General features: G+C 31.1%; 1 protein-coding gene across 1 annotated transcript in view; it reads right to left on the bottom strand.

The window, feature by feature from the left end:
• Nucleotides 1-204: 204 nt before the first annotated feature.
• LOC107446022 (uncharacterized) overlaps nucleotides 205-13,881 on the bottom strand; it is a 194,463-nt gene continuing 180,786 nt past the window's right edge. The window contains exons 5-9 of the mRNA XM_087153622.1: nucleotides 10,313-10,453; nucleotides 8,819-8,995; nucleotides 7,906-8,164; nucleotides 5,220-5,342; nucleotides 205-2,544 (exon numbers count right to left, since the gene is read on the bottom strand). Of these exons, the coding sequence (XP_087009748.1) occupies nucleotides 2,141-2,544; nucleotides 5,220-5,342; nucleotides 7,906-8,164; nucleotides 8,819-8,995; nucleotides 10,313-10,453 (1,104 nt within the window). The 3' untranslated portion in view covers nucleotides 205-2,140. The remainder of the gene's footprint in view (nucleotides 2,545-5,219; nucleotides 5,343-7,905; nucleotides 8,165-8,818; nucleotides 8,996-10,312; nucleotides 10,454-13,881) is intronic.

Below are 13,881 nucleotides of genomic sequence, written 5' to 3'. Positions count from 1 at the left end.
AGCCTTTTTTGGGATATCTGGTAATTCCTAATCGAAAACCAGTTTAGGATTTTTAATCCAGTTTTAATCAAACTAATTTTAACTACAACAGAGAATTTTTTACTTATACATATTCGCTTGTGTAGATAATTATTAGCTCAACGAATCATAAGCACCAATTTCTTCTCATTTTTTTCAAAGAAAAACAACAACACGTAATTTAATTTTCAATTTATTTGCGGAGAAAATTGCATTTCAAATTTTGAGGTGATATTCTCCTCTTCAAGAAAGCAACTGAAAAATACATAGATTTTGGAGAGAAGTGTATAGTTAATGAGCTAAAATCATTTTCTATGAGAATGTTGGAAAACATACTGAAAGGGTAGTGTTTGCAGAACACTATTGCACAAAAACGTAACATTATTTAGTATTGTACAATAAAATAATATTTTGTTGGTCCAAAGACATCACTCTTGCCATCATTTAAGATATTGACTACTGCTAGATATCTTTTTAAAACACTTGATTTAGTTAGTCAGTCCCATTATAATCAACAGATGGCGTTGTAGTTTAATTTTTGCATTTTTCAATCACATACTTGTTTGTGACGTCAGCTATGTATGTGGTTACCAATCCATTTTTTACGAGAAGTATTAAAATACATGACAAATACGGCGTTTAGAGTTTATCATACCTGTATCAATGCTAAACTATGTAAAATCTCAAGTACTTAAGCTTGCTACAAACGATATTATTTTTCAGGTCCAAAGATATCATTTCCTTTTAGCCTAAGCACCAATATCTAAAGATGTTACGACACTCATCAAATTTCAGATAGATATTTATGAAAATATTCGCATCCGTGAATCAGTCTCGTTGTCAACAGTTGAGGCGTTATGGCTTGATTAATATGATGCAGAAGCAACCTTTGCGAGAAAGTTTCAAAAGTTGAGGAGCAGGGTTGGTAATATGGCACAGGCTACGTTTACATGACTGGAAGAAAGTACATGAGATTTTTATATTTCTATTAAGTATTTCTTTATTAAATATTTCTTTGTGATGCCTACTAAGTAAGTGTTTATTATTCTCACGAGAGTCATGAAAATATAGGATAAAGATGATGTTCAGGGCACACCCTGTATTCCATTGCTAAATGATGCAAAATCTTAAGCCCAGTACAAAATATTATTTTTTGTAGATCATTGCTTCATCAAAAACTCAAATAGGTATTTCTTGAAAAAGTTCGTTCTAATGAGTCAGTCTCGTTGTTATCCGCAAAAGGTACGCTGACTTGTTGAACATGTGATGGAGAATCAATTTTAAAAACGCCTCCAGCTTTTTAAGTTTATGATGTGGCAATGGTTGCGTTTATATAGATGGAAGAATGAGATTCATACATTTTTATTTTAATTAACTCTGTACTACTTATTTTAATATTTTTTGTGACGCCTATTATGTATAAGTACTTATTAATCCATTTTCTACAAGAAGTTTAAAAATGTAAAGGTAGTGTAATGAGAACACCCAACACCTCAGCACCTCAAAAACTCCAATTTTCTGCCTAGTATCAAAAATTTTGTGCAATTTGTTTATCCAAAGATATCATTGCTTTTCAATGCATTCAGCAAAGTCTCTGACAGCTGTTTATGAAAACGTTCGCTTCAGTGAGTTGTCAGTTAGTCTTGTTATTTGCGGAAGGTATGTTAGCTTATTGAACGCATGATGGAGATTCACTTTTGAAAACGCTTTCAGTTTGATAGGTTAATGATGAGATGAAAGTTTCGTTTATATGGATAAAAGTTGATTCATGTTCTATTATTATTAGAAAGTTTCGTTTATATGGATAGAAGTTGATTCATGTTCTATTATTATTAGAAAGTTTCGTTTATATGGATAGAAGTTGATTCATGTTCTATTATTATTATTTCCATTAACTTTACACTGCTTATTTTAAAAAATTTTGTGATGCCTAATATATATATAAGTATTCATTTTCTAAGATAATTATGAAAATATACGGCAAAAGTTTTATTTAGAGATAACCCTGTATATTGCAGCTCATCTCCGCAAAAATTTCGATTTTATAGTTCGGTTCATTTGGTTGGTCCAAAGCTATCATCAGTGCAAGTGTCATATATAGATTTTTTTTAAAACTTTTAGTTCAGTGAGTCGGTCTCGTTGTTATGGGCATAGGGTACTGTGGTTTGTTGAGCATTGGGTATCCGTAGAGCATCCTTTGAGAGAATGCCTTCAGGTTGATGGGTAGATAATGTGGCACAGGTTGCACAACGTGGCTGGAAGAAGATCCGTAATTAGTTCGATTCTGAATGGATTCTGCATGAACAGCGTCGAATGACTGATGATAGTCCGTGTGAGATCTGGATGCCTCTTCGGAGGATGATAGGTAGGAGCTGTGGTGATGTCGATGATGGTAAGAGAAGGAGGAGACGCTGGATTGAAGTCGAAAAGATGTGACGGATGATCTGCTGCAGAAATCGTCGGTGGTTGAGGAAGTTTGTCTCTTTTGAAGAGGGAGATGGAAAGCCGAACATTCAGAGCTTGATGCTGAAAATGATGAATAATAATTAAAATTTGTATTGTTATTATTATTGAATTTTACCTTACTTAAAGGGGGACGATTTTTGGTTTTTTATTGTGGGTCAGTTTTCGAACACGGAGCTTCTGCAGCTCAGACTAAGCTTTTCTGACGGAAATAAACTGAAAAGTCTAATCGGTTTTCACCTTAAGAGAAGAGTATAGATATTCTCCCCTTTTTTGTTATAAATAAATGATTTTGGATAGAAATAAAATGTATTGAAAACAAACTCTTCATTTTAATACAAAATACTTTCCAACGATGCAGCGAAAGTATTTTCCTGTCTCTTTTTCGTCAAAATAAAAACGTATAAAAAAGTACTTTCGTAAATTGAAACTTTGATTGATACATACATTAGTAGAAAGACCAAGCCAAATTCTGTAGTACTTAGTTTGTGAAACTCCTGAATTGTATTTTGACATTCTTCAAGATTTTAACTTTTTTATTGTATTTAATTTTCTGACAGAAACATTTAAAATATTCATTCCCGTAAAAAATGATAAATTGAATCTAACGAAAAATCAACCGCTGTTAACAACTGTTAACCATCAAATGATTAACTTCTGAGAGGTTGAAGAAATTTAGATTGGGTTCCATATGCTGAAATTTATATTGAGTTATGGCCATATCGTCGATCAGACCTAATCATTATTTTATGATATAATTCAGACACGGAAGAATCTGAAAAATATTCCATTTTTTGTTGTAGTTGCATAAGAAGGACTTTTTTGTTTTAAAAAATGTGCTATTATTTTACGTATCTGCCGTTCTTTTTGACGGATTTTCACAGAATTTTAAATCTCTATGCAAAATAAATGATTGCTTCTAAAAGTACTTGCTTCGGTACATATTCTAAATTCGTCATATTTCTAAAAGTACATATATTAAATTTGGAGATAGAGTGTAGATTAGGGGATAGAGCGTTCGCCTTCCAATGACGTGAACCTGGTTCGAATCCCAGCAATGGCTGGTCGAATCCCGCACCCGGTCCACACCGACCACAATGCTGATATGAAATATCCTCAGTGGTAGACAGATCATGGGCTAAAGTCTCCTTCCCTTTAGGCTAACCGTGGGAGATTCTCGTGGTCTTCGTCTCCATGTAGCGCAAACACGGATCAGTTCCATCAAAAAGTCCTCCGGGTTATGTGGGCTAGTTCCATCATAAAGTCCTCCACGAAGGGGCAAATTTCTCCCAATACTTGATCCAGGAGTTTCCTCGTCTTTTGGATTAGGTTCAAAATTACAAGGCTTAAGAGATGAACATTGGTAGTAGTAAACCCAAAATTGGATCGGCAGTTCAACGACTGTTATAGAAAAAATAAATAAAATAAAATAAAACCACTTTCAAGAGTACATGATTTTGGCGCATATATGTCTTTGGCGCATATATTTGGCGCATATATGTTTATAAAGTTTCTAAAGGAGATTTTTCTCAAGCAATGATTAAAACAAGTTTTATCAACAATATTGTGATAATTCTTTATCGTTTTTTTTAAGACTAAAATTAATATTTTAAAAAATAGCTCTGTTTAAACTAGCGAAAAGAAGGAAATAAACAGTAGCTTGTAGTTATTTTACAACTATATTTTATAACCGTCGTTGAACAGCTGACCCAAATTTGAGTTTACGACTACCAATTTTAAATCCGTAGCTTTGTAATTTTGAACCCAACACTGAAGACAAGAATAATCCTGGATCAGTACCTCCAGAGGTATTCATTTGTTATGGGAACATGGAGTACTTATTATGTACTCATTATCATGTAACAGGGTATGCATGACTTAAATCAGAATTACTATGATCACAAAAGTCGCTCATAGAAACCTTTTTTGACCTACAGAATGACGTAGCAAATTTCACATGTAACTTTACAAATGAATTGATTGGCTTCGTGATTCGAACTTCGTGATTGGCGCATTTTTGTTACAATATCAGGGCAGTGATTTGTTTTTAATAACGAAATAATAATACAATACACGATACAGTATTTATTTTTAATGATAATTATTGTTAATATATTTTAACAGGTGCTTTGGTTGGTAAATCTGAAAAACGATATTTAAGTAAGAAAAATCTGATTTTAAAAAAAAATTCAAATTTTTCTAGAAAATCATAATTTTTCCTGCCCTGTTTTGTAGATTGTTTGTGTTTAGTGATTGATTTGACCTGTATATTGACTATCAAATTTGTCGTAAATCTTCCAAGATATTTTATAAGCAAACAGAAGAAAACTATTATTTCAGGAAAACTGAAATCTCCAAATACTTTCCAGCTACCGATACTAACAAGCCAGTTTCTAAACAATTTTTTCATTAATTTTTTTAAAAATTATTATCAATTTAGTGTGAAAGCTGCAAATTTTAAAGAGTCAGTGGAGCATAATGTCTGTTTGGAACAAAATTTCAAAGAAAACGCACCTTTATAGAAAGGTGAAGAAAATTTAGAAACAACACTAGCTGTGAAAGGATTACACATGAATTTTGGTAAAGTATTCCATGCCTTTATGGTAATTATTAATCCAGTAATTTCGAAAATATAGTTAAATATGTAAAATATTTTAATGTAATTCGAATTATACATTTAACTGAGAATTATGAAAGCTTTTTACTATAATATTTATGGTGAAATGATAATTTCTTACTTGTTTGTTTTGCTAAATCTCCATACAATCTAACTCTTGTATTGCGCCTTGTTTGAGGTTGTATTTTGCATACACTGCAGTTGCAAGAATGAAACTTTGAGTCGTGATCCGAGCCTTTGAGTTCTGGAAAGTATCACATCACTCATTTAATCATATAAAAGTAACATCCATAATATATATATATATACTTTCTATTTTATTTACTTAAATTACAGTTCGTTCTATATTTAAGGTATCCGACTATTTTCAAAACATTTGTTTTGAAAAAAATACCTTTACGACTTTATTGAATACCTTAACGACATTGAAAGAATCGTGAAAAATCATCTTAAATAAGGAACGATCTTCTATAAAATTCAAGCGAAAATAACGCTTTTAAAAGTGTTCATTTACAATTTCTCAGGCTCAGGACTTTCAATTTATTCTGTAATAAATTAACGTGTTTATAAATTCGTTTTTTCTTCATTTTCTTTTTCTGTTCCACAAACACATTAATAAAAAAAGGCATATTAAGTCAGTTAGTACAAGAAAAGCATAATTTTTTTTTAATATATTCTTTTCGCCAAAATTCCCCACATTTGTTTATTACTCTTACTGTGTTTTTCGTTTTAATAATTTTTGTCTTCAGTTTTCCGAGGATATTGAAAAAGTCATGTTCTATATTGGATGCGATAATGTATCTTCGTTACACCTATTTTAGGATGCAATGGTGATTTATGCATTGTTTCACTTTTAATGTCACTTGAAATAGGTAAATATCTGATTACTTTAAAATTCAATTTAACTCAGGAACTTTCAAACCTATTTTGCTCAAATTTTATTTCTTGCCCTTTAAAATTATATTCTTTAAAATGATGCAAAAAATGCCCCACTTATATTTTAAAAAAATTTCGTCCATTATTTAAAAAAAAAAAATATTTACTGAAACTTATTTTTTGTATAAAACATTCTTTGGATAAACGAGTTTCATAATTGTGCGTAAAATTTTTTTTAATTCGTTTAAAAAGTTCTCGAGACATAGCAAAATACGCAAAAAGTAAAATTAATATTAAGGGGTCCAAACATTTCAGCACTCTCCTGATCAAACTATTGCGATAATTTTTTCCAGATTGCGGCTCCCCCCCCCTTATTTTGGGGGTCAGAAATCCAAATCCGTCGAAAAAAAAGGTATTTTTATTCAAGTACGTTTTAGTGTCTGATTTCATAACTTAAATTATCGTCTGTATTTAAAATTAGCAAATTTGAAGTCTTCCCTTCCAACCATTGAGATTGAGTTCTACAACGTGAAGATCCGATCATTAGATCAAAAGTTATTCAGGGTGGTCCATTTATTTATTTATTTATGTACGTCTCATTCAATAGCAGTGCTAAGAACAATTATTGAACTCCAAACTTTTCAATTTTTTTGCCATTGAAATAGCATTTGTATGGAGAATTACTTTTCCAACCATAAGAAGCTTTCTTGCTAAGGCTTACAGAGAGCATACCCAACCAATTTTAGTTTATGAGTGATTTCGAAGATCCATAAGTGACTAACAAAGAACTATAAAAGAAGCAAAGAAGAAAAAAACTTAAAGATACAGAGATGGGGGACATAAAACGAGGACGAGGACGTATAAAACGAGGGGAACACTTGCAATTCACCAATCGTCGTAATCATTGGTGTAAAACAAGAAAAAGGTTGCCAATACTGTTACTAATGATTATGGATAATTTTTTTAAGTAATTACAAGCCATAGTAAAACGAATTGGGTTTTATCTGAAGTGGAGGCTTGATAATCACACAAATAAAAATCGGTTTCTAGTTTGTCTAATAAGCAAAGGTGATAGTTGCGCGAAATGATCATCTTGCTTAAATCTTGAGATTGGTTTTAAAATAGCGAGTCTTATACTCTCTGACACCATCCCTTTTGCATACTACTAACTGGTATGAGAGTGCTTTGCCTTTTAGCAAACGATAATGGACGAAATGAAGCCAAGATACACGGAAAGAAAATGCTTCAACATAAGTCAAAAACTTCCTTGCAGCACTTGAATAGAATATCCTACCACACTCGCCGTTTTTGGCAGACATTGATATTAAGATACATTGATGATCACCCTCGTCTTGATTATGACCTATTTGAGCAATACTTCCATTTTTCAGAGAAATAGAAGAACAAAAATACGTCGATGCTTAGAACACCAGTTGTTTTTTCAACTGGTGTTTGAACAGTTCGATCATTACAAAAAGATTAAAATTACTTTGAATTCGAAAATACGTGATTAAATTGCTATCTATTTTTGCACAACAAAACCTCCATTTCTACAAAATTCAAAGAAAAAAAACTTGTTCGTATTCCCAATAGATTTTTTTAAACTGGAATTAATTTATTACCTGAAAGTCTTATTTTCTAATAAAGTCTATAATATGAATAAAATTCCAACAATATTTTAAGTAACATAAAAGTAGAAGTTACCTGAAGCATTCAATAAAATAAATTCACTGATTAATAATTGTATAATTTCACAGATTGTATAAAAAATAACATAAAATAATCATGTTGAGCAACTGATTTGAAAATAATATTATAAAATAGCAGTAGGCATTTTAATTATTTGGTTCTGATTACGTAATATAAATGTATTATTTTTAACACTTAACAGTAAAATGTCCAAAATAATAGAACTGTAACTTGTTCCTTACTTATTTGTGATATATCTTGCGACTTTAGACATTTTATAACACTCTGAAGACCTTCTTTGACAGGGACATGCGACAGCGTACCAACACTAACCACAGCCTCAGGACCCGTATCAGACACAGTTGGTAAGTGACCATACAGAGGACCCAACTTCGTAAGAGGGGTGGCCACAGCCATAGTCACTGGGAAAACCTTTCGAGAGATTTGTTCGTGGCCCCATACCCGCCACATATCTCGAATAGCTGGATCTATACCTGGACTCTGAAATAAGAAGAAAAAAAAATTAAAAATTATTGAATCTTCATTAGTTGAATTTAAACTTATGTGAGTATCCTTTATTCACATTAATACACAATTAACTCGTATAATTATCCATTACTCACTCAGAGTGTTCTGAAAACTCCGCACTTAATATATATACTATCTAATCCCACTATAATTAACCCGGAAAATATGGAACAGTTAATTAAGGTGAACGTTTTTTGTGAACCCGTCCGAACTGTTATTTAACTAATGTTATTTCATATAAATAAATAAATAAATAAATAAATAAATAAATAAATAAATAAATAAATGATGCTATTTTACTAATTCTGCTTATTGAAAAAATTTAAGTAAAAAAATCTAGCCAAGTGTAGCAGAAAAAGGCATGCAGTAAAAATGATATAGTCATAAGAGTAAAAATTCCAAATCTTAACAGTTCATCAATACGAGTCTGAATAATGCTTATTATATAGTATATAATTAAGATAATATAAATAAATGGCATTGTTTCATTCGGAATTTTAAGTTATGTACAACTTCCGTTCTTTTTGTGCTTGTACTTATCTGTTGCTTGAAATGAAGTACGTATGATACCAAATGAAATTTAACATATAAAAGAAAAAATTTTGTTAAACCGATATAATTCTTTACCTTAAACATCATATCCACTTTTTTGTAATCCAGTATTGTACAAGTTGATGATTGTAAGAGCTCTACAATAGACAGGAAGTAACTGGGATCAGTCGTGGTCACGTTCCGCATCACTTCCTGTGTGTTCCTTCTCAAAAATTCTGGATAAGACAAAAGACAGGGTCGTAAAATTTTTTCCTGAAATTGAAATAGTACGTATGTTACATAAACAATAATATTTCATTATATTAAAAACTAATAATTTCATTAACAGTAAAATTTTTCTTGAACTGTTGATTGTTTGCAGAAGTACTTTCAGGGAGGGCAAGAAAACCAAAAAATAGTTTAATTTGTGTTAGTTATTTTACTTTCTTTAAGGGCTGAGATATCCGGGTTAGAAGGGCGTTGGGATCTTGTTCAGGAGGTCGCGAGTTTGATACCCACCGGCCGAAGACTCTCTATGTAGTAAATGGTTGCTGGTGCACATTAAATATGTCGGATCACAAAGCCAATAACCAATCCCATAAGCAATCAATACCTCTTGGGGTACTGAATAGGAAATTGATCGTTCTCTGGTTCGGGACAAAATTACAATCTGTGGATGAATGAATGGGTTCCCCCTTTAAAACGGGCTATGACGTGTGTGTGTCTGAAGTCGTATTGTTCATTCATAGATGGCGCCACTAAAAAACAAGAAAAGTTCTCTCTCTGCCTTAAATTCGCTTGGTGTCACCAAACTGGCTGGCTGGCTGGTATTGGCAAGGGACATCAGAAGCAGCAACCTTTTTTTTCCCCTAGTTTGCTACATTTAGTCTTTTAAAGTCCCTATTTACTGATTTTTCTTAACTATACATATATTCATTAAATAATGTCTTAGCTTAAATTTGCATTTGATTCTTTGAAGTCCTGATTGGTCACAATCTATTTTGCCTTTTCCAGCAATGACACTTTTCTTACGGAAATAGTTCTTGTTTTCGAGGAAAACCAATTGAACATCACTGTATGTATAAAGCATGTCTCGGTGTTTCAAGCGTTTGGTTTTTTTTCCAATAAGGCATTTTTTCTTAATCTTACTCTCTGAAACTGTTTTAATGTGAAATTCTTCTAAACCTCTTTGAATTGTTCCAATTTATTGTTCCATCCACCCTTGTAGCCGCAATTATCAAACGAGAGGGATAAACGTAATAGCAAAAAAAAAAAAAAAATTAAATTCATATTTTGCATTTTTCTACCTCTATTTAACTTCTTGAAACTTTCTTAAAGTCTCTTAAATGGAATGTCCCTAATTACGAGGTAAACACGTGATGCCTTTTATTCTAAGGAACCATGTTTTTTATATAGAAGATGTCCTTTATATGGAGTTGTTCTTTATATTTCAAAACCGTTAAAAAGTTTCACTTAGCATTACATTTTTTTATTAGTATTCCAGGTGATATTTAAATTGAGGATATTGAAATCAGCTAAATAGGATATTTAAATTAAGGATATTTAAATCAACAACATAGTAATCATTACCTTTAATAGTTGAATCATTTGCTCGGGACTCTTTCCAGGGAAGGACAAACTTAGATTTTCTGTTTGTATTTCATTGATAGTTTCAGCACATATGTCCAACACCATTTCTTTATGTTTGTTACTCAAATCGGCAACCATAATCTGAAACAAATGCACAAACGTAAACTATTTTTTTTTTCTTCATATTATAATGGGAGTTTCTACCTCTCTACCTCTAAGTACTACCTCTTATAAGTCTCTACCTCTTTTAATAGGAAGGGCTTGAAATAACATCTAATATATATAATTCTCTTACGTGGCTCCCAAATTTTAGCTGTATTTCTTTTCCGATGGTGGCAGCGTTTGCTTTGTTTTGTTTACGTTACTATTTCTCTTACACGGCGAATCGACCAAAGATTGCTGCTAAAAATGTCAAATGCCAAATCTAGCTGAGGTGGCTCAACACATAGCGCTTTTAAAAACGGAAACTGAAATAACCAGAGAGCATCAGCTGCGGCAATCTCATACTATTAAGCTAGGCAGAAGTGAGTAGTCTTTGCCGATAGATCTCTATTTTAGTATTTTGTCGAAAGTGCTTTTTTTCACGAATTCATATAATACGAATTTATTTGATTTATATCACAAATTATATTATAGCACATTTCTAATAGGTTTAACGAATTACATGTCATTTATTTGAATTTAAATTTATTTTAATGACTTAGTATTTACTAAAAAGATGCATTTTTTTAAAAAAAAAAGTTTTTGTATGGATTTAAATGATTGTTTTGAATTCTTAGAATTTTGTGCATTTGCAATGTACCTAAGTTAGTAGCGAGCGAAGCGAGCTTGGTTTGCGAAGCAAACCATATAAGATTGCGCAGCAATTTTCGGGGTTTGGCTAGCGTTAGCGAGCAGGGGGCGCAGCCCACTAGAAATATAGTAATAGGGATTTCCTTTTCTCCAAAAGTGACTCTTTTGCGTCAATTTGCCCCACTGTATTTTTTTTTCAAATTAGTACTCAACGTAGTAAGATTTAGTAGTCAATTTATTGCTTTCGTTGGAATCGATTTAGTAAATCAATAAGTTTATTGCTTTTATTGGAATCGTAGGGTCCTTCTCTAAAAACATTCTGATGAACAATTGAAAAAATGTGGCTTATCATTATATTGTCTTCATATACGCTTTTCGAGTTTTCATAGTGATGATGTGAAAAATGTATACTCATCACATTGCAAATTACAAACTAATATTTAAGTGATAAAAAGAATCAAGAAAGTTTCAAAATTATGACCAGGTTAGAGATTAAGTTTGAGAAGAGAAAAAGAGGGATTAAAATAAGCAAAAACAAGTCTATTTGTCTATGGGAAATAGCCTTTCGTTTGGAAGTCTGTGTTGGTCTTAGATTATTTCAATATATTTCGGATTAATTTAGTGATTGGTCATTAAAAACTTTAAAAATTTTTTAGTTCTTTTCTCAGAGTCTAATTTTTTTTTGTTTTTTTCTCATGGGCTCTAAAATATCGATATTAAAGATGGACATTACAAGACACCTGTATTTACAAGATATTTCATAATTCTTTTCGTATGTAAGAGTATAATAACGAAAGATCGCGTTAAATGCAGAAAAAAATTAACCTTGCATTAAATGTAGAAATTGTACAAATTTTAATTATTAAACTGCCTAATAACATGTTTAAACTACAAGGCTACATTTAATAATCAAAATCTTGCTATATTTTCCCCTGCTTCTACTGTTTCTTCAGCGCAATCTTTCTTTTCTAGAATTTTTGCTTCATACATGTATTATTAGGGGGACCAGAAAGTAATATCGTTTTGGAGCATTTGATATTTGCTATCAAGATTTTATTTTTAATCAATAATGTATTCACCCTCTCCAGCAACAACCTTTCAATGCCGGATCGAAAATGAATCGAAATGGATTGAAAAGAATTAATTATTTCTTAATACTTACGAATATTTAATGCACCGAAACGATATTACTTTCCGGCTCCCTAATATTTTGCCAGCGCATTATTTTTTGTAATACAAAAAGTACAATTTAAAATTAACTAACGACCATTTGACTAACCACAGTTTATTTTCATATTTTTCTTTAAAAATATTATTTAAGTGTAAAAGAAGAATGTAGAATTTTGGGTGCTTTGAAAAGTTCATCATCAAATGATTAACTAAAAGTATTTTATTGAAATATATTAAATACTGGCATTTTAATTGAAATACTTATTTAGAAGATTAAGTGTTAGCACAATTTATAAATTTTAAATATATCCTCTTTTTTCTTCCTTTTATTGTTACAAAATGTGATAATTTCAAATTGCAAAAGTAACTAATTTAATCCCAGAATAAAGCATATAAAATATAGAATAATCAGCCTAAAAGCACGTTAAAGTTATGGCTTATTGCAACGAAATTACCAATAAAACTAAAATAAACTGTTACTCCGTGGATTATATACACATTCATGATTTTTAATTTTTTTCATCTTGAAAGTGCGCATGTGCAGTTACTTCACAGCATACGTAGGAGAGAGTGGGGTCAATTATAACAGGATACGATTGTAACAGAGCAAAAATTTTCGAGTGTCGGGTTCTAGATTTGGTTCCTAGGGGGCACACAAGGTGTATTTAATAAATCTACATGTACACCCCTGCTGGCAACCATTTTTATGTACTTTTGAAAGAGTTACATCACAAAAGATATTTTCACTCTACGTAAGTACTTTTTTTGGTATTAGAATATTATATTGTAGTAAAGTAATTTTGTTTAAGCAAATAAAAATTATTAACCGAATATGTAAGTGAACACATTAATTAATATTTCAAAAAGAAAAGATTAGTTTTGTTAATTAACTAGCATTGTTTTTAACAAATGAAGCTAAAATGGCGCTTTGGGGACGATTGTAACAGTAAGTAAAGGGGCGATTGTAACAGCTGAAAATAAAATTCATAATGTTTACAAACCATTACTTAACTCTTTAAGAACCACCAATAGTTTCCTATATCATTTATATTATGTTGCATGTGCATTATTTTATTTGTCACATTTCATAGCATAAATTAAAAATTTTAACCCCTTAAAGTCAAAAGTTTAACCCTTTAGGTCTCTGCTCATTATTATTTTTACTCCTAAAATATCACTACTATTTTGATCAATAAAAAAATATATCACAACTATGATAATATGTATAATTAACTATGTTTTAGTTGAATTTATGAACTGTTACAATTAACCCCGTAAGTGGGGACAATTGTAACAAGAGCACGACTGTCAAAAATTGTTAATAACTAATATAATAACATTTAAAATAAGGTATTTAATTTTTTTCTAGTAGAGGATAGTCTACTTTACTCGTCTGTCAATTAATGCTAATAATATATTGGATTTTTTGTTAGTTAAAAATAGTTCAGTAAAAAATGTTACAATTGTCCCCCCCCCCTACTGTACGTTTCCGAGTCTGAAAGGGCTAATGCCAAAAATTTTAGTACAAATTTATAATTCAAGCAGTAACAGAACTTTACCTTGTAACAATTATTGTGATAAATGAAAAAAAAAAATTATAAGTCTGG

Source organism: Parasteatoda tepidariorum, chromosome 10 (genome assembly GCF_982258835.1).
Source record: "Parasteatoda tepidariorum strain Cologne lab strain chromosome 10, Ptep-v5.0, whole genome shotgun sequence".
Classification (NCBI taxonomy): Eukaryota; Metazoa; Arthropoda; class Arachnida; order Araneae; family Theridiidae; genus Parasteatoda; species Parasteatoda tepidariorum.
The sequence above is the reverse complement of the archived record's forward strand: the minus strand, read 5'-3'. Positions and strand labels throughout refer to the sequence as shown.